At 45.1% G+C, this 18,057-nt stretch overlaps 1 protein-coding gene across 5 annotated transcripts in view; it reads left to right on the top strand.

Annotated features, from left to right (window-relative positions):
* Positions 1-18,057, top strand: part of LOC135217347 (protein FAM136A-like) — a 180,217-nt gene that overhangs the window by 29,963 nt on the left and 132,197 nt on the right. For all 5 annotated transcript variants that reach the window (XM_064253167.1, XM_064253168.1, XM_064253169.1 and 2 more), the window contains exon 2: positions 11,687-11,827. In XM_064253167.1, coding sequence (XP_064109237.1) covers positions 11,687-11,827 — 141 coding nt within the window. The remainder of the gene's footprint in view (positions 1-11,686; positions 11,828-18,057) is intronic.

The following is an 18,057-nucleotide window of genomic DNA, read 5'->3' as shown; positions in this document are numbered from 1 at the left end:
GAAAACAAAAATACAGTAAATGATCTCTTTCATGCTAGTAGTTTTTTTTTCTTTTTTTACCAAGGCTGTGTTTGAATTCATATAAAAGTTTGGGAGTTTTATCAATGTTGCCGATGCATGTAATATTACCTTATCAGTTTCAGCTACATTTACATTTGTTCATGAAACTTACCTGTCAGATATATATATAGCTGTATTTTCTGAAGTCCGACAGAATTTTAAAAAACTTCCGACACACGCAGTGGTCGGCCAGGTGGTTAGTACCCATTCCCGCCGCTGGGAGGCGGGTATCAGGAACCATTCCCATTTTCTATACTAATTTTTTCTGTCGCCGGTGCTGGAAACACCTGTTTCCAGTACCTCCGTCTTAGATTTTGGAAACTTCATTGCCCTAAGTATCCTATTGTCTTTTAATTTATTTACTTGGATTTGTGGCTAGACATACGCTATCTTAAATTGATTTGAATTTGATTCATTTTTGCATAAGATATCTGAATCTAGTTAGGCTAGTTTCAGAGGGTGTTGTCTGCAAAGATAGGGTGTGGCTACCGAAAGCTTCGGTAGATCCGCACTTGGTATGCACGAGGGGTATGAGTCTTGCTTCTTTGTTGAGATTTGTCATGTGAGGAGTGTGAGACTTTGTCTATTCCGTAAGGAAGACGTATGATTCGTATGTACGCAATTAATCAGTAAACATGTCTAATTCCGTAAGGAAAACGTATGATTCGTATGTACGCAATTAATCAGTAAACAAAAGTCAGGGTAGTGAACCTGCTAACCTTCCTGTAGACTTTTTTTTTTTTTTGCCTAACCCTGTAGTATGGCCTACGGGTTATGAATTTGTCTGCGAGAGGTGATCGCTCTCCTTCATTGTTGTGAAGAGTGCTACTTCTGTTATTGTTTTCTCATAACCCTGTAATGTTGCCTTCGGGCCCTAAACAGTGTCTGTAGAGGTTATTGCCCTTTCTCTAATACTCTTTCGATTCGTATACTTAGAATCGAAAGTGCTTGCTTTAGAGAGCAATAGCGAAGTGGCTAAGTGCAGTGACAGTGCCCCTTGTGTAGTGGAGGGTGCGTCAGATCGGCCTTATTTCGCCTCTAGGCCGGGACCTCTGCTTGACTCCCAGGACCCGGGGAGAGAGCATGTCGAAAGCCGAAGGAGGGTTACGAGGAACCCCCACCGATCTGGCGTGCCTTCGGCAGTTTCTGATGAAAATCCCCAGACTGCCTAAGTGCGTGCACGTGCACGAATCCTGAAGGATTGCTTCTCGTCCTCCGAAGCGTCCTCCCCGCGCAGGGGTTGGAGCTTTCGGAAGGACTCGCGCCCTCTAAATAGAAGCTTGTAGAGGAGGACGCTTCACGTCCCTCTTCTCTCTCTCTCGTTATGCGTTCCAGTGAGAAGTAAGAAGGCGAACGTCGCCTGATCACGTGTACGTCTTTCCACCGGATAAATATGAAATGGAAGTCTTAGTAGCAGGACGCGAACGCTTTTGAGAGCGGACGTCCGAGTTTTGTTACTGTGAGAATAAGAAGGCGTTCCTCGCCAGTCGCCCCACGTATTCTCCGCACGATCGACCCTTCTCCTGAGACTGTTTCGTGCAGTCGGATTTCTCTCCGAGATGTATCTCGCTTGTTTTGACGCCTGTCAGGAGCGTGACGCTTTTCTGCACGCTTCTTTTGACGCTCGGCTTGGACGGGACGTTCGGATGGACGCCAGGCGCGCGCGGGTGCACGCCAAGCGCGCACCAGTGGACGCCGAGCGCACTTCCACCGCGCGCGGCCAGTGGACGCCGAGCGTGCTCGCTGCTCGCCAGTGGACGCCGAGCGTGCTCACTGCTCGCCAGTTGGACGCCGAGCGCAAGGCGCTCAGTAGGCCAGCGCACGCCAGGTGTGTCCCGCCTGGCTGAACGTTTCTATTGAACTCTTCAAGCTCTTGTTTACGATTTTGGGCCTCAAGAATTTTTACCTCTACCTTCGGTGATACCTTATACCTCACATGCAAAGAAGTGTGAAGTAAGCAGTGCTTCGGAGGAAGCTTAAAGTGAACAGACAACTTCGTCTTCGAAACCCAGCAAGACCTCGGGTTTCGTGAATTCAAGAGATCTCTGTCAATATTTTATTGCTTTTCGCAAAGGTGGGATGGAGTTAAGGAAAGCTCTAGGGAAGATCTCGTTTTCTCTACCGCAGTCAAGACTTTGCGATAAGGCAGTTACGGGTTAGGTAAAGGCTCGATGTCCTGCACGTCAGGACTCTCGGCAATGTTCAGTAGGATTCTTGCAAAGGTACTCATCAAAAGGACGCTCTTCAGGAAGCGCAAGATAGGACTTCTTTTGCCATACTGCCAATAAATTTTAAGCTTTAGCAGGCTTTTAGTTGTGATACGGGAGAGGAAGCTGGTTGGAGAATTTCTTCCTCTTCCCAGGATAATTTTGCAAGCTTTTTCGCCCATCTGAAAGGGTTTTTCAGATGATAGGTTTGTTAGTTTCTAGTCGGGACTACGCTGCCGAATTGAACATCGTCGTTCACCCTGCCGTAAGCCTAGTCTCTTAACAGGATTCTTGCCCCTTCCTCGTTTGAGACGGGAATCGGAAAAATAAAATGCTCGACTTCCTGGATTACGTTTTGTCAATTCAGTGACTTTCCCCATTGACAATATACTATCGTTTTGTCAAGTAAGTGGGTATCCCCTCATTGACAAAATATCTCTTTGTCCCGTAAAGGGGTTAGTTCTCATTGACAAACATCTCATTAACTTGATATTGCGTAAGCGAATAAGCTCTTATTGACCAAGATTCGGAAGAGCTCTCATTCGTCATTCGCAGACTCGTACAAGAAATAGACTTGTAGACTACGTCAATGAACGCTTATGTCCAATAACTTAAGAAGCTTGAGCTGACTGCTTCGATTCTCTTAAGTTTTGTTCATGAAACTTGCCTGTCAGATATGTATGTAGCTGTATTTCCGAATTCAGCTATATATGTGTATATATGTATATATATATATATATATATATATATATATATATTATATTATATATATATATATATATATATATATATCTGCCAGGTAAGTATGAACAAAACTTTATTGTATCATAACAATATCATTTTGCCTTGCGTTATTTTATTTCTTATGGTTGGTTCAAGTCATTATTAACCGCTTGCTGTAGTTACCTCTTCGGATGGCAACCGAGAGGTCTATTGTCTAATTTAAGGACATTTAATCGTTACTCCCTGCAGCCTTCCAGGAGTTTCCGATTTATCTTTTACCGTTGTATGGTAGTGTTCTGACGACACAAACGCATCTATATATTTAGCGTTTTCTGTTTCGCCTAAATATACCAGCTTGAGAGTCTATCTGCTCAAAAAATAACGGACCTATTTCTTCGTAGAATAGGGTAGCTGGCAACCCAGACATAAAGTTAAGAGACGACATTCGTAAGCTGCTGGCTGCTGCTGTCACGCTGTCTCTGTCCTCCAGTCCAAGTCCAACCGAGCCACCAGTAACAGATCGTGCGCTGTCATGCGCGGTAGGTTACGTCTCTCTCTCTTGCGGGATTGGCTGACTAACCGTATCTCTGTGCTGGCGGTTACGTCTCTCCTGCGGGATTGACTGACTAACTGTATCTCTGTCCTACAATCACGGACTTTAGCCTAAGATTGAAGAGATTCCTTACGTGAATGAATAAACGTTGCATTCGTTTTGCCTTACTATGTTCAACAGAGTTATCTCTTAATCCTTTCGGTGCTCGTTACCGCACGGTATAGAACTACGAGTCTACCGCAACATTGCACTTTTATATGCTCTCCTGCTTAGGCAAAGCGCAGCCTTATTAGGGAAGTAAGCATACTCGGGGAGGGAATGGATGAGCTTGCTGGGGACTATTTTCCTTCCTGAAGAAGTTTTTGTTTTCCCTTTCCCCGAATAGACTGCAATTAAGATCACAGTTTTTTCCGACCGGAAACTGAAATATTATTCAAGATCTAGGATGATTCTGAACATCTCTCAGTGCGTCTATCACCTGAGGTGAGAAAGAAGGTGCCGGATATCTGGATAGGTTTCAAATGTCCTGGATCTTAATCTGAAAGAAGTAAAGCGATTCGGTAGTCCCTCCAGTCCTCGAAACGATGTTTTGGGAACCAGTGGTCCAGATCAACTCTGATATTCCACAGCTCTCTCATATCTTAAGAAGTATCTTCTCTCGGTCCCCTGTTCGAGTTTACGAGAAAAGAGCCTATTATAACAACAGGCGTATTTAGAATGTAACGATCCTCTAGAGGTTCGTTACAGGATTGCAAAGTCCGTACGAATCGTCTCGATCGACGGCGGAGCAACTATTGACTTCCGAGTGGAATATTTCTTTAGAAGTAAGTTGAGAGTTGTGGAGACTTTAGGGACGCCCTTTCATTCTTCTCTTCGATATATTGAGGACGAAGAGGCTTCTTCTTCTCTGCTCCCTTATTCTCGATCCGGGATCGGTACCATTAAATGCCATCCTATGATATTGAACGGGGTATGGATGTTTAGTCTCTTTTTTCCCTTTTTCAATCGTTTAGGAAATGTAATAAGAGGATTTATGACGTCACAGGGAGCGACAATGACGCTGATCGCCCCATGTGGGCCTTCAGGATCCTGGATTCAGAGGTCACATACTTCCTAGTTCACTTTCCAAGGACCTTTTTTCCGAGAGAGTCGGTCTACTCTTAACTCGAAAGGTACCTATAACCTCTCCGCTCTGAGTCTGACTACGTTCAGGCTATCGAGATGTTGACAGGAATAAGATTACCGTCTTCCATTTCCGTCTGAAGAATGGGATAAGCTGGCAGTCACAACTTTTAAAGAATTCGCAAATATGTTGTTGACGGCCTTTGGGCTCGAGATTTGCGTCTGTCAAACAACAAAGCCCTTCACGATCTTTGAGTTTCTGTGGAATCTCGAATCTCGCTCACATCTACTTTTTGTCTCACCTGTTTTCTCGGAGTCAGACACTCCGTGCGAGATCAGGCGACATATAGTACCCTGAGTTTCTTGTTGACGAAGTCGGTTGCGTTTACACCACCCCCGATGATCGTGTAACATGAGACCAGGTTGGACTGTCAGGCATTCTTCCTTCGGGACTGAATCGCCTTTTTGCTCCTCGCTCCTTTCTCCTGGCACCAGAAGCTCGAGTCAGGAGTTGATTCGCTGACGACGTTGGGTTGCGTTGATACACCCCCAAGGTTTGCTTAGATTGAATCGCCCAGGCAGTCCAGACACTCATCCTTCAGCGAAGAATAGTACCTTATGGTCTTCAGGGTACAGCCTTGCTGTCCTTGATTCGTCTGACTGGTCAACTGGTCGGTCACCTGACTTTAGTACAGACGGACTGACTGTGCATGTCCAGATCGAAGCTTTCAATATGGAACTTAGACGTAGTCTGAAGTTCTTGATGTCAAAGCATTCGAACCTCTCCTACCTGTTAACTTCTTGCATGTGATCAGGAAGGCCTTCTTCTAACCACCCTAGATACGACAAAGAGGGTTAGTGAGATTTTAAGCCATCGTCACAAGTTTTGGCTTTGGAGAACAGTTGTGGCCTAAGAATGGAAACCTGTTTTGTCTTGGGCCAGGAGCTTGGAAGCAAGGATGGCACAAGTTAGTGGGCAGGAGCCAGAGAGAGTCCTGTGCCCTGTCGGGTCTCTCAAGTTTTATCTACATAAAACTCAAGAAAGTCGAAGTCATTCGGGCAATCTGCAGTGTTCCGAAAAAGACCAGACTTGCCCATATCGAAGAACACCCTGGCTTGAGTGTTAAGGAGTTCTTTCAAAAAATGCTCCTTCATTGTGTTTTGCACAAAGATTTGAAATCTTTTTATCTGAATGCTCACGAGGTGAGGGCGCGGCCGGTCGGAAGCATTTCAACAGAGCATGGCACTCAGCAACATCCTGAGTACCATGTTTTAGCGAAGCAAACTCTGTGTTCACTTCACACTCCCTGCGAGATGTGAAGATGGCATATGAGATCGCTGCTCGCTAGGGCCATACGTGTCTGCAGACACAATCTTGGGGGCAAGAAGTACCACTCATCCTATCCTGTAGAAAATGGTTAGGAAGAGCTCTTAATTTAGTTGTTGAGTCGCCGACAACGGCGACTTCTTAACTCTTAAGCCTTAGTTAACACACCTTAACTTTGGCTAGGTTGGTCAGGTGGTGATATATATATTTATATATATTTATTTTACTTCTTAGCCCTCATGGTATGGTCAATATGGTCTAGTCACATTGTGGTCACGCCCCGTTGACAGATCATCTGGAGTGCACCAGCTTTATAGGTCTCTACCTCGCTGGCAACTCTAGTAAAGCAGAAGCAGACTTGGGTGACAGTAATCACGAAGTCAGCTATGCTAACAGGTGGAACCAAGATGTAAATCATCTGCATGCATTTGTTTCCCAAAATCCTTCTATTCTGTCCCTTCCCACCTCCAAAGGTGGGATTCAGCTATATATATCTGACAGGTAAGTTTCATGAACAAAATGATATTGTTATGATACAATAAAGTTGTTCATACTTACCTGGCAGATATATATAATCAAGTACCCACCCACCTCCCCTCAGGGGACAGTGGAAATAAAAATTATGAATAGAAAATGGGAATGGTTCCTGATACCCGCCTCCCAGCGGCGGGAATGGGTACTAACCACCTGGCGACCACTGCGTGTGTCGAAGTTTTTAAAATTCTGTCGGACTTCAGAAAATACAGCTATATATATATCTGCCAGGTAAGTATGAACAAACTTTATTGTATCATAACAATATCATGTTACAATTATTTTGCCATGACAATCTCACAGCATGGTTATATAAATTATTTCAGTCCTATTCTATATGACACCGTTTACAACATACCTATGGTAAGTGTTTACTATTGTATGCTGATTGAATACAATAAACGGATGTTGCTATCGGATTCAGTCGTATTAGCAAACAGTAGTTTCTTGTTTGGTTGTTCATGGCTGTACACACTTGTACAACGAGTATATCGTGAAGACAATACTTATTAACTCAGAAGATGGTGTAAAGATATGGAGGTAGAGGTTAGATGATTGTAATTTGGCCTCTCTCTCGCTCTGCCTTCCTTTTACTTTACCTTCTTTCATATTCTCTTTCTTCACCTTACTTTCCACCCTCTCCTAATACTTGATTCATAGTGCAAGAGAGGTTTCTCCTGTTACCTTTCAACCCTTTTACTGTTAATTTCCTTTTCAGTGCTGAATGACCTCATTGATCCAGTAGTACTGGCCTTTGGCCTAAATTCTATATTCAACTCAACTCTCACTGCCTGATTGCACACTGCTGCCTGCGCCAGCTACGCGCGAGATATAGAAAGCTTAATTTTCAAAATGTATTCATATCGATAATTGCTAACTACATAGTAAAATCGAATTATTGTAAGGCGAATTGCAGTAGCTTGAATACAGACTGTATTCACAATCATGTCGTGAAGAATTTTCCTGAGTTTGCTAATGATGTTCGTCAAGATTATCATGGCAAACAGAGTTGGTCTAGTTTCTTTCTCTCCCAATTTTTTCTAAAACTTCTAATGTTTTTACACAATCTTCTTTATCAGGTCATTCTTCGGAGGTCGCTTTAGCGTCTTCTCTCGCTCATCCTGTTTTCTTTGCCATTAATACAGCAGAGCAAAGAGTTTTGATCTTTTCAATCCTGTAATTTTGGGGTTTTGACAACAACCTCCCTCTCTCTTCGGGGTTGAGGGAAGTAATTTTGGCGGGGCTGTCTTCTTAGCACCTTCCATGGTTCCTGTAGTTCTCAGGCTGCTGATATGGATGCTTCACAGGCAGTTGCGGAGTCTTCCTCAACCGTATATTCATCCTTTATTGGGTTTGAGATGTAATGTGTCTTCCATGGTTCTTGCTGGGGCTACGGCAGTTGGCGATTCAGCTGTGCCATCGTTGACTGTATCAGTACCAGTTGTGTCATCCACTCCTCCTTTCAATAGGGTAGCTGGTAATCTTCCTTTCTTTGGGTTCCTATTTTTTGTTATACTTTCGGTTTAAGACGTAACTGCCTACTGCGGTTATTGCTGGGGGATACAGTACATTGGCAGTTTGCATGGCCCCACCATCTTAGGTACTGTTGTGCCCTCGGCCTCCTTTTGTATTAGGATAGCTGGTAATTTCCTTCTGCAACTACATGGTTCCATATTTCGTAACCTGTCATTAAAGGCACTTTTATGTGCCACACAAGTTGGTTCTTCACCTGCACATGTCGGCGTCAGGTGCTCCGTGGTTACTCTAAGTGTGACTTCTTCCTTTTTCTCTCCTGCTTCTTTCACAACCTTTTCTTGTGGCTTTTTCTGTTCCTCCTTCAAGGGGTTCAATGTGGTTCGGCCTTGGTTCCAGGGTTTTCAGGAGTACTTCCTTCCCTCACTTGATCAATGCAGCTTCAGCTTTGAACTCCCATCCTGGTTTAATATTGGTGTAACTGGAGGTTTTTGGATCGTGTTGCTCACCCATTTGTAGTCGGCCAGGTGTTATGTTATAGTCACTGGCTGGTGTGAGGTTTCACAGTCGAGTGAGATGGGCTCAAGGTTATGTCATCGTCTATGATTGGTACATGTTGGCGCAACAGTGTGGTTGACTCTTAGGGGTGGGCGTTCATCGCCAAGTTATGTTCGGCACAGGTGTTACGTTTCTGCTAACTGGATGGTACGTGTATGCGCAGTTGAGCGAGACTAGCTCAAGGTTATGTCAAAGTCTTTACTTGGTACTTGATTTGCGGAACTGGGGACAGTTGGCTCTTATGGGGGCCAGCGGTAGGCTAAGGTGGTTATGACATCGTGTCTGGGGGTTGTGGGATTGCGCAGTCGAATACGACTAGCTCAGGAGTCAGGAGTTTATCATCATCTTTTTGGTATATTGTTGCGCAACTGGAACGGGTGGCTCAGATATGATGGGGTTATGTATGGCAGGTGTTGTTATCGGGTCACCCAGGTGTAGTAGGTTCCAGGTTCTTGGGTACTGCTCTTGTGGGTGTTCAGCCTTTCTCCTTTTCCTGTTCTGGTGCGGTCGGACAGGACTGACTGAGGATACCCTTTGAAGAGAGAATCGGGAGCTTGTTGTGTTTTTTGTTTTTTCCCCAGCAAAGGAAAACAGTATAAACCAGATGTGGACTTTTTCCATTCTCTCTTTCCGCAGGAACCTCACAGTTAATTCAGGTAGTGTTTGATACATTGTATTCAACTAAACCAGCAGTCTCTCAAACATTCAAGTAGGCTGATCTGGTTTTGGCCGAGTCAGGCAGCTTTTAGGGAAGACAACTGTAGGCTAGCATCACTTATGGGGCCGAGTAGCCTGGATTCAACCTTGCATCCTAATTGGAAGTGTTCTGTATGAGGTAGCGGGTAACCCTTCTGCCGGTGTCCGAGTTCCACTTTACAAATCTGTTGAGGCTCTTCTCTCTTCGGTTCCTATGTTGATTCATGTGGTAGGGGTTACAGATTGTGAGGCTTGCATTTGGAAGACACCTTTCATAGCCAGGCATAGGCCTTGTTCCACTCTATGTGGATGTTGTGAGAGTTGATGGGTGTTTTTCCGATCCTGGACTGTTTGACAATCTCATCTCTTCGGTTTCGATGGGGTTCGCATACCAGGCTAACATTTCGGGCTGGCTGTACTATGTTCTTGTCAAGGAGAGGAGGGACTTCTTGTTTAATCATTTGCCTCCTCACTATCCAGACATATAAGAAGGTTCTGTTGAGGGCACCTCTTGCGCTCGCAACAGCCTTTTAGAAAACAAGATGTCTCCTCGATGGTCAATTTTGTTCGTCGTTGCCAGCAGACCATCGGGTTGGCGATGATTGTATAACAGTGACAGATCACAAATGCTGCTGTGTCTGGAACTTTGACCTCATCCGTGAATCTTATTCGATTTCTCCTAGGTGTCCAACTCATTCCATATCCATAGTGCAATTAGTTTTTTCTTGCGAGGGGTTATTAGTCACGCGTTGGTTGGTTTTTCATTGCTTTCAGAGCCTTTGAGTTTTGCTTCTTGTCCAAGGCACAAAGTATCGCGGATGGCTACCCTTCTGCTTTCTGGAGGAATTTTAGCTGTCGGCAATCTTGGTGTTTATTGAGTGTGTGTGGGTTTTCACAACACTACCTTAGAGATTTTCAGTTTCTTTAGAGAAATGTTACTTGCTGGGTCCTGTTGTTGCGGTTAACTTGGTTTCATAATTAGCTTGGTATGTTAGGATGTTAAAAGTTTAAGTAGTCAGTGATAGTCTAAATGAACTCGAGAGTTTCTGTTGGTCAAGCTTAGACTGAGTGTATTGTCCCTTTAGACCTTTGTGGTTAGGGAGATCCCAATGGTCATGTTGGAATAACTTCAACTTTTTCAGCACAGTCATTTGCATCAGTGAGCAGTAGAGAACTCGAAGGTCCTGCACACTTAACTTCTCCTCCATACATGAGAGACTGAATTGCCACATAGGAGGCTCACAGTTTCTCCTCCATACATGAGAAGTATAAAATACCACGTGGGAAGTTCCTCAGACTCAGGCGGTACCTTGGACTTAACACTGACAGTAAGGTACTTCCTCTGCAAGCATCCTCACTTAGTGAGTTGGATGACTAGGTGAGGAGATTTGCTTATACCTCCATGAATAAGAAGTATAGATTACCACATGGGAGGTACTTCTGACTCAGACAGTTAGATAACTAGGTGAGGATACATACATTTATCCATGGTAGGTTGATATTGAGTTACCTGCGTATGCTCCGTGGACAGGTCAGGCTGAATTAGATTGACCCTACCCCCATTAAAATTTTGTTAATCGGGCTAATTCAGGTGTTCAGGGAGTGAATTGCAATATGAAGTTTTCATAATAAAACTAATATTGTACATTATTGTACATAATACTTACCTGAATGATTCCCACCCTCCTCCCCACTTCAATTTGAGAATGAATGATTCGAGGAAATGGGCCTCTGGTGGCCAGTATTTGCACCAGCATTGCCAACAGTAACACAGGTAACTCATTAGACTAGATTTTACCTGCAGCATTGGTAACGCTGACAGTTAAAATTACCCACTTACTGGATAAATCTGTGGGGATATAGTTCGGGCTGGTCAGTGACCAGGGCTAATTCAGGTGTTCAGGTAAGTATTACAATATTAGTTTTACTATGAAAAAATCATGTTATACAATTCTATATATGTATAGGTTGTACCCCATACTTTACATACAATGTCCTGTTAGTATTGAATTATCGTAAGTCAATCTGCATTTAGCCTCCAGAATTAGCTGATATTAATAGGTAATTATTCTGTATATGGATAGAATTGTACGTACTGTATAGTGTAGGCTAGGCTATCGTGTATGCAGAGATTCTACCGTGAACTGTATGTACAATACCCTAATGTACGCTAGGCTAGTTTCGAGACGTAAATTTCTCGAAACAATGGTGTTTTTGTAACCTAACCCCATCATGAATGGAATATTACCTGTAATTTAGATAAGGAAATCCTAACTAAGTATACTTGGGAAACATTGAACGCCTGATGTCATAAGATGATATTCAGGACAGTGTTATTGTGCCTAAGTGCTCTTTTCATAATTATGTACATAATTCTGTTGTGTTATGCTTCATATAATATTTCACTGGCTTACTATAATTTTTTCTTTTCAGAAATCCATGCATCTATGTTCTGCAGATTGTTGTGATAAAAAAGAAAGCTCTGTTGATCAAGTTCATCGATGTATTGAGAGCTGTTCAACCCCTCTTACTCAGGCACAAAGCTTTGTACAGAATGAACTGTCTCAGTTTCAGGTATGAGTTGAATTTTTAATTGAATATTTATTAATTTTATGTTTAAGGATAGAAAGTAAATTATTTTTAGTTAACAATTTGGAGCAGAGTAAGTACAGATTAACATGTATGTACTAGCTAATTATAGGTCAATAAATATTCTATTCTTATTGGTGTACAGGTTATTTTGTGGACTTATTTCTTGGGGCCATCAAATGCTGGATTGCTACTGAGTGTAAAAATTGGGAAATGAATTTGTGAATGCTTTTTTGCTAGTTACCCTATCAACAGAGGAGTTAATTTTGAGGCAAGTATAACCAAGGGATGCTGTAGAAATACAGTAACGTTTATATTATTGAGGCATAGCTCTCAAGAGGAATAAGCAGGTTTCTTCAAAAGATTGTTTTGCTTGGATCTAATTACAGTTTGTTCTTACACAATATACAAACCCTCGGTCCTTTACATAAGGAATTACTTTCGGTGTAGCTGTAATTATGGCCGTTAAATTCTTGAACAAGGTGGTTAGGCAGTAACTACCGTGTGGCAGTCGGGTAGGCTAGCCTGCCCAGATGTAAACACTCCAATTTGCTTTAGGCCGTCTTCTGATGAAGACGTATTTGTGAGCTCTGGCTGACTGGTCGTTGATCATTTTTCCCGGTGGGATCTTTCTGGTTTATTTTTGTTTTTTAAATATATATGTATGTACAGTGTTTGATATTAATTCAATTAATATACAAACCCACTTTTTGTGATAGCTTTTATAGCTGCCTCTCTACTTTGTATAAAGTGTCGGCGGCAAAGGTATGCCAACATCATGTTTATATTCTTTCACCCTTCAACGTGAGGACGAGATATGTATTTAACGTGAGGACGAGACATGTATTTAACGTGAGTGATATTGATCCTGTAACGAGACATGTATTTATCCGAAAATTACTCTTACACTTGGGAATTAATGAGGGGAACTTCAGAGGTTTGTCCTTGTTTTGTTTTTATGGTAATTTCTCTTCTCCTTCATCCTTTCACTTACTATCGGACAAAGATAGAAGAGGGGTTGTGTGGTGTTGGTGTTTGGGGGATCTCGATCTCCTCTCACTTCGGAGGGCGGTGCCCTTGGATGCGAGAGGAGTATCCTTATTACTTTAATTATTTTTTCTTTATTTTACAGACTAACAGTGGTGATTGTGTTTACAGCAGTATTGGTTGGATAGCTCTTCGTATTGGTTATCCTAACCTTAGAATTGTACCTGACTCGTAGCATGTTGTGATACCGATCATCGAGTGTGTGTATTGATCCCCTGCTGGTAATCATATTCATTTACCACTACTATCCTGGAGTTACTTCACTGGACGAAGCTTTCGCCGCTGCCCTGTGATGTATGTTTATTCCTGATGGTAGAAGTCTGGCAGAATTTGGAGGAATTCAATAGGAAGAGAGCTCGTCAAGTGTCATCATCCTTCTCTTCGAGATCATCATATTTTCATGTCTGCACCCCTTCGACTCCTAAGGCTCTTTGCCATAGAAGAGAAGGTGGTCTCCCCCCCTAAGAAGTCTCGTCATGGGACTTCTAAGGGTCTGTCTTGCTTCGGTGAGACAGGTGGGTCTTCCGCTGGTCCTCCCGTTCCTCCGGGAATAGGGCCTGTCTCGCCTTCCTCAAGGAAGAAGGAGACGGGGACCATGGAGGTACCAGCCACCGTTGGTACCGCCTCTCCTGGCTCCAGAGGTTCCACCTCCGGACCGGGAACCGTCTCAGGCCGTCACAGAGTGCACGGTCACCTACGGGTGACCTTGCAGCTAAGGTCTAGACTGCTGAGTACGCTCACCGTCAGGACCCAGGCACAGAGCGGAAGGATGGTAAGAGTTGCTCAGGTGACTTGCCAGACCAGCGATCGCTCGCGCAGCAATCGTCCGGTACCCAGGGTTGACGTGATGTTCCCAACAGACCGTTCACGTGGCGAGGCTGGGAAGAGGTCCTCCTGGTCACCAGGTCCAGCCTGTGGCGCGTCGAGAGGACGGTGCTCGCTCTCACCGCGTTAATGGATACTACCAGTCACCCAACCGTCGCTCCCACTGGGACCGGATGGCTTGCACGACTGGTAGCAGCTTCCCTGGCACACGAGACCAACGCTACCCTCCTTGATCCAGCGCTTCTCCGCAAGGAGACCACTGGCCCAGACCTGCAGCTCGATCGCCACTGCGGGTTGGCGATCGCCTGCAGTCCTCCCAGCCTACTGGTTCTGCTGGTAGGCAGGGTAGGAGTGCTCGTAGCAGCTCCCCTGACACACAAGACCGACGCTACAGTCTTCGGTCCGGCATTTCTCCACAAGGAGACCGCTGGTCTGGACCTGCAGCTTGATCACCACTGCGGGTTGGTGATCGCCTGCAGTCCTCCCAGCTTACTAGTTCTGCTAGTAGGCAGGTTAGGAGCGTCAGGTCTCCCTAACCTGTCCCTTCAACCTCCTCAGGCTACACCGGGAGGAACGAGGCAAAACAGGAGTGACCATGATGAATGCGCTTCTTATGGTCCGGCCACGAGCCTGCTGAACAGATCATACGCTCAAGTGGTTGGAGGAGATCGTGGGGGCTGGTGAGGACGATGACGCTTTCCTAGATTAATGGAGTGACCATCACCGCTGTTCGCGTGACGGTCCCGCTGGACCGCGCACGCAGAGACCAGTGTGGGCTCCCCCTTCGGTCCTCTTGAGAGGTTTCGGCCTCGATGAGGACTGGGACGCATCAAAGGAGGGTATTGGCTCTCTCCTGTCAGGTGCACACTCAGCCCTACCCAGACGACGGTCACGGTGGCGGCAGATGTTTTGCCTACAGTATGAGTTTCGTAACCCTCGTCAGGAAAACTTTTTCTCCAGACGGTAACGTTTTCCCAGACTCTCGGAGCGGCCATCACTGCAGGTTGATGGCTGCCCGTGACTCGCTTCTTCGGCTGCTAGTTCTGCTGGCAAGGCGAGCGAGAGCGTCCAGTCTTCCTCCTCCATTCCCTCTCTTCCTATGGCTACGCTGGGTGGGGCGACGTGAATGGGAGGGATCCTGCAGAGGGTTCTCTGTAGGATTCAGTGTCGGGGACTGCGTTCCTGGAGGGACCTTCTGGTCCTACCGGACGTAAGTCCACGTCGTTGAGGAAGGATCTTGCCCATTCCTCCTCGATTTCTACGGGAATCGGGAGGACCACCACCCGATGATCGTCTGACAAAATTCGGGGGTTTCGCCAAGCGCTTAAAATTCTTTGGAATTTCTAGCACTCTCCAAGTGTTTTTGTGTGTTACTACGATAATTGGGAATCTCGCCGAATGCTCGAATTCCTTGGAATTTCTGGTGTCTCGGGAGTGTTTTGGTTTTCCTGTAATTTCCAAACACATTGTCAAGACAGACATTCCCAGTAATTGTTATTACGAACTCGGGAGTCTCACCAAGCCATTAATTCCTGATGACACGTCTTTCTCCGAGTATTACGAGACCGTGAGAGACTTCTCTGCAGTTGGACGGTCCAGTGGATGGGTACTTGTCATCACTCCGAAGAGTTTGTCGGACAGGAAGATAGATAAGGTCTTATTGCGATCATATTTATCTTTCCCTTCGGGCCTGCCCACAGGTCCTTGGAACCTCATTTCCTTGGACCGGTGGTGGATGCTTGCAGGTTGTGTTTGCTTACCCGGCTCCTTCAAGAGGACAAGTTGCATCTCGCCTATGGTGTGCAGTTCTAGAGGTAAGAAGGATGCAAGAGTGACTGGCCTCTCCACCTTCCCCATCTCCTCGTCCTCTTCTTTCGGGTTGAGGATAAGACTCGAACTTACACTGGCTGGTCGGGCGATTGATGTGGTAAGTTTACACATGGAGCATCCTTTTTATGGTTCTTATCAGAATCATAGAAGCAGTCCTGCTCCTTCCTTTAACAACGGAAGGAAGGAGACTGGCAATAATGCAAACCCTTCCCAGAACTTTGCAGTAATACCTCCGACTCTAAATATTCTTCACAGCCCATTTTTGGATGAGTTATGATTCCTCACTCATTGCGAAAAGGCCCAGAAGTCTGACTTGGTCATGCAGCTCCTATACTCCGATCAAGTTGTCAGAGGCAGGGCACTCCTCACTTTTACTACCAGGAGGAGTAGCCTAGGTGTGCAGAACTCCAGTCAATTCTAGAGGCTCACTCATATTCCTCCCACCAATCAGTGAGTCTTCCTTATGTAAAGGACCGAGGGTTTGTATATCGTGTAGGAACAAATTAAATTTTTGGAAGTAAATTGTATTTTTATACATTCAACTTACCTGTCAGATATATACTTAGCTATTGACTCCGTCGCGCCGACAGAATTTCGAATTTCGCGCACACGCTACAGCTACAGGTAGGTCAGGTGATCCACCGCGCTGCCGCTGGGTGGCAGGAATAGGAACCATTCCCGTTTTCCATCAGATTTTTTGTCGGCCATACTGGCAACATCGTTGTTGGTATCTCCGGCTGGATTTCGTTTTTGAATTGCAATTGATCTTTGTTTTGGACCTTTTGGTGACGTATTTGGATCGTTGTTTTGGCATTCGCTATTGTGGACTGTTATTTGGATTTTGTCTTGGAAGTGTAGTGAGAATGTGTGTGAATGAAGGGTGCAAGGTGAGGATGCCGAAAGCTTCGGTTGATCCTCACACTGTCTGTAGAGTATGTAGGAAGTATGAATGCTCTATCGATAACACTTGTCGTGAATGTGAGAGTTTGAGTGCTTTAAAGAAGTTAGAGAAAGACCGGTTAAGGAAGTCCTCTTCCAAAACCAAGCCTAGCTCTCTTTCATCAAGTGACTTGGTGAGTACGTAATTTTGTACCCTCTTCTAACATTATGAATGCTCCTTCTAATGTTTCAGGACCTTCTCCTAATGCAGATCCTAACGATTCTGCTTCAGAGATCGCAAGCCTTAAAGCAGCGCTTATGAAAATGGAGCGTAAAATGGCTGCCATGGAAGGTAAGCAAAATTTGAGTGCTGTGGAAAGTGATGTGAATGTCCCCAGTGAAGTGGAGGAGGCGTCTGATTGGCTTCACAACGCTCCCAGGCCTAGACCTCTTTCAAGCTCCCAAGCCCAGAGGAGAAGGAATGTCAAAAGCCGTACGGAGGTTGTGGAGAATCCCCACCAGTCAGACGTCTCTTCGGCAGAATCTGTGACACCGCAGACTGCCAAAGAGCGCATTAGAAAAAGCGTTCTACGTGAGTGTTTTTCTTCGTCCGAGAATTCGTCACCCAACAGAGGATGGAGATCGGCGGATCATTCTCGTCCCCTGAAGAGGATCTGGGAAGAAACTTGGATAAACTCGAGTCCGGAACGTTTTTCGGAGGATTCCCCGACGGAGAACAAGAAAGCAAAAGTTTTGCCTTCTCCCGCTAAGTCGTGGAGAATGGAGAAAGAATGCTCTCCTTCCACTCAATTGGATCAAAGGGATGAAACAACTAAGATTTTGAAGGATATGCAAGAGTCCATTGCTTCCCTAGTCGGGGTTCTTTCGCGAGATCCGCCCAGAAGGAAGGATATTTATCTTCCGGTGAAGAAATCTAAAACTCCTTTTTATCAACCTCCCAGGAAAGAAGTTTCTTCTTCGGATGAGGAGTCTATCTTTCACAGACCCACAAAGTTACGTGTTCATGGAGCGCTTTCCGGGCGCAAAGCGCCAGTCAGGGGCAAAGCGCCAGCCGAGCGGGAAGCGCCAGCCAGGCGCGAGGCGCCAGCCAGGCGTGAGGCGCTAGTCAGGCGCAGTCCAACATCAGGACAAGAAGAGCCAGGAAAGGACTATTCTTCAGATCGATATATTTACAAAGAACAACCTTTTGAGAATAGGAGAAGTTTCTCAAAGTAAGCGACTGAGCGCGAAGTGTCAGCCAGGCGCGAGGCGCTAACCAGACGCCGCGTGCGAGGAGCCAACCAAGCGCAAAGCGCCAACTGAACAGGAAATGCAAATCAGGCGTGAAGAGCCAGACAAGCGAGAAGTTACAAGAAGATCTTTAGTTAGACATGTAATGTCTTCTGATAGATATTCTCCTGCAAATAGGAGCCCGACTCAGATTAGAGAGAATCGAACTCCACAAAGGGAACCTTGTACATCGAAGGTTTCTACTTCCATATCTCAAGATAATTTAGTGGAAAGGAAAGAGAGAGCTTCTAGATCGGTTAGCCTCTCTCCTTCTAGGAGTATCTCTCCTAAAGGTAAAGATTCCCATAAAAGGGCTCGCTCTCCTTCCATGATGGAGTTGGAAG

This window comes from Macrobrachium nipponense, chromosome 7 (assembly GCF_015104395.2).
Source record: "Macrobrachium nipponense isolate FS-2020 chromosome 7, ASM1510439v2, whole genome shotgun sequence".
NCBI lineage: Eukaryota > Metazoa > Arthropoda > Malacostraca > Decapoda > Palaemonidae > Macrobrachium > Macrobrachium nipponense.
Note: the sequence above shows the minus strand (reverse complement) of the source record. Positions and strands in the feature narration are given on the sequence as shown.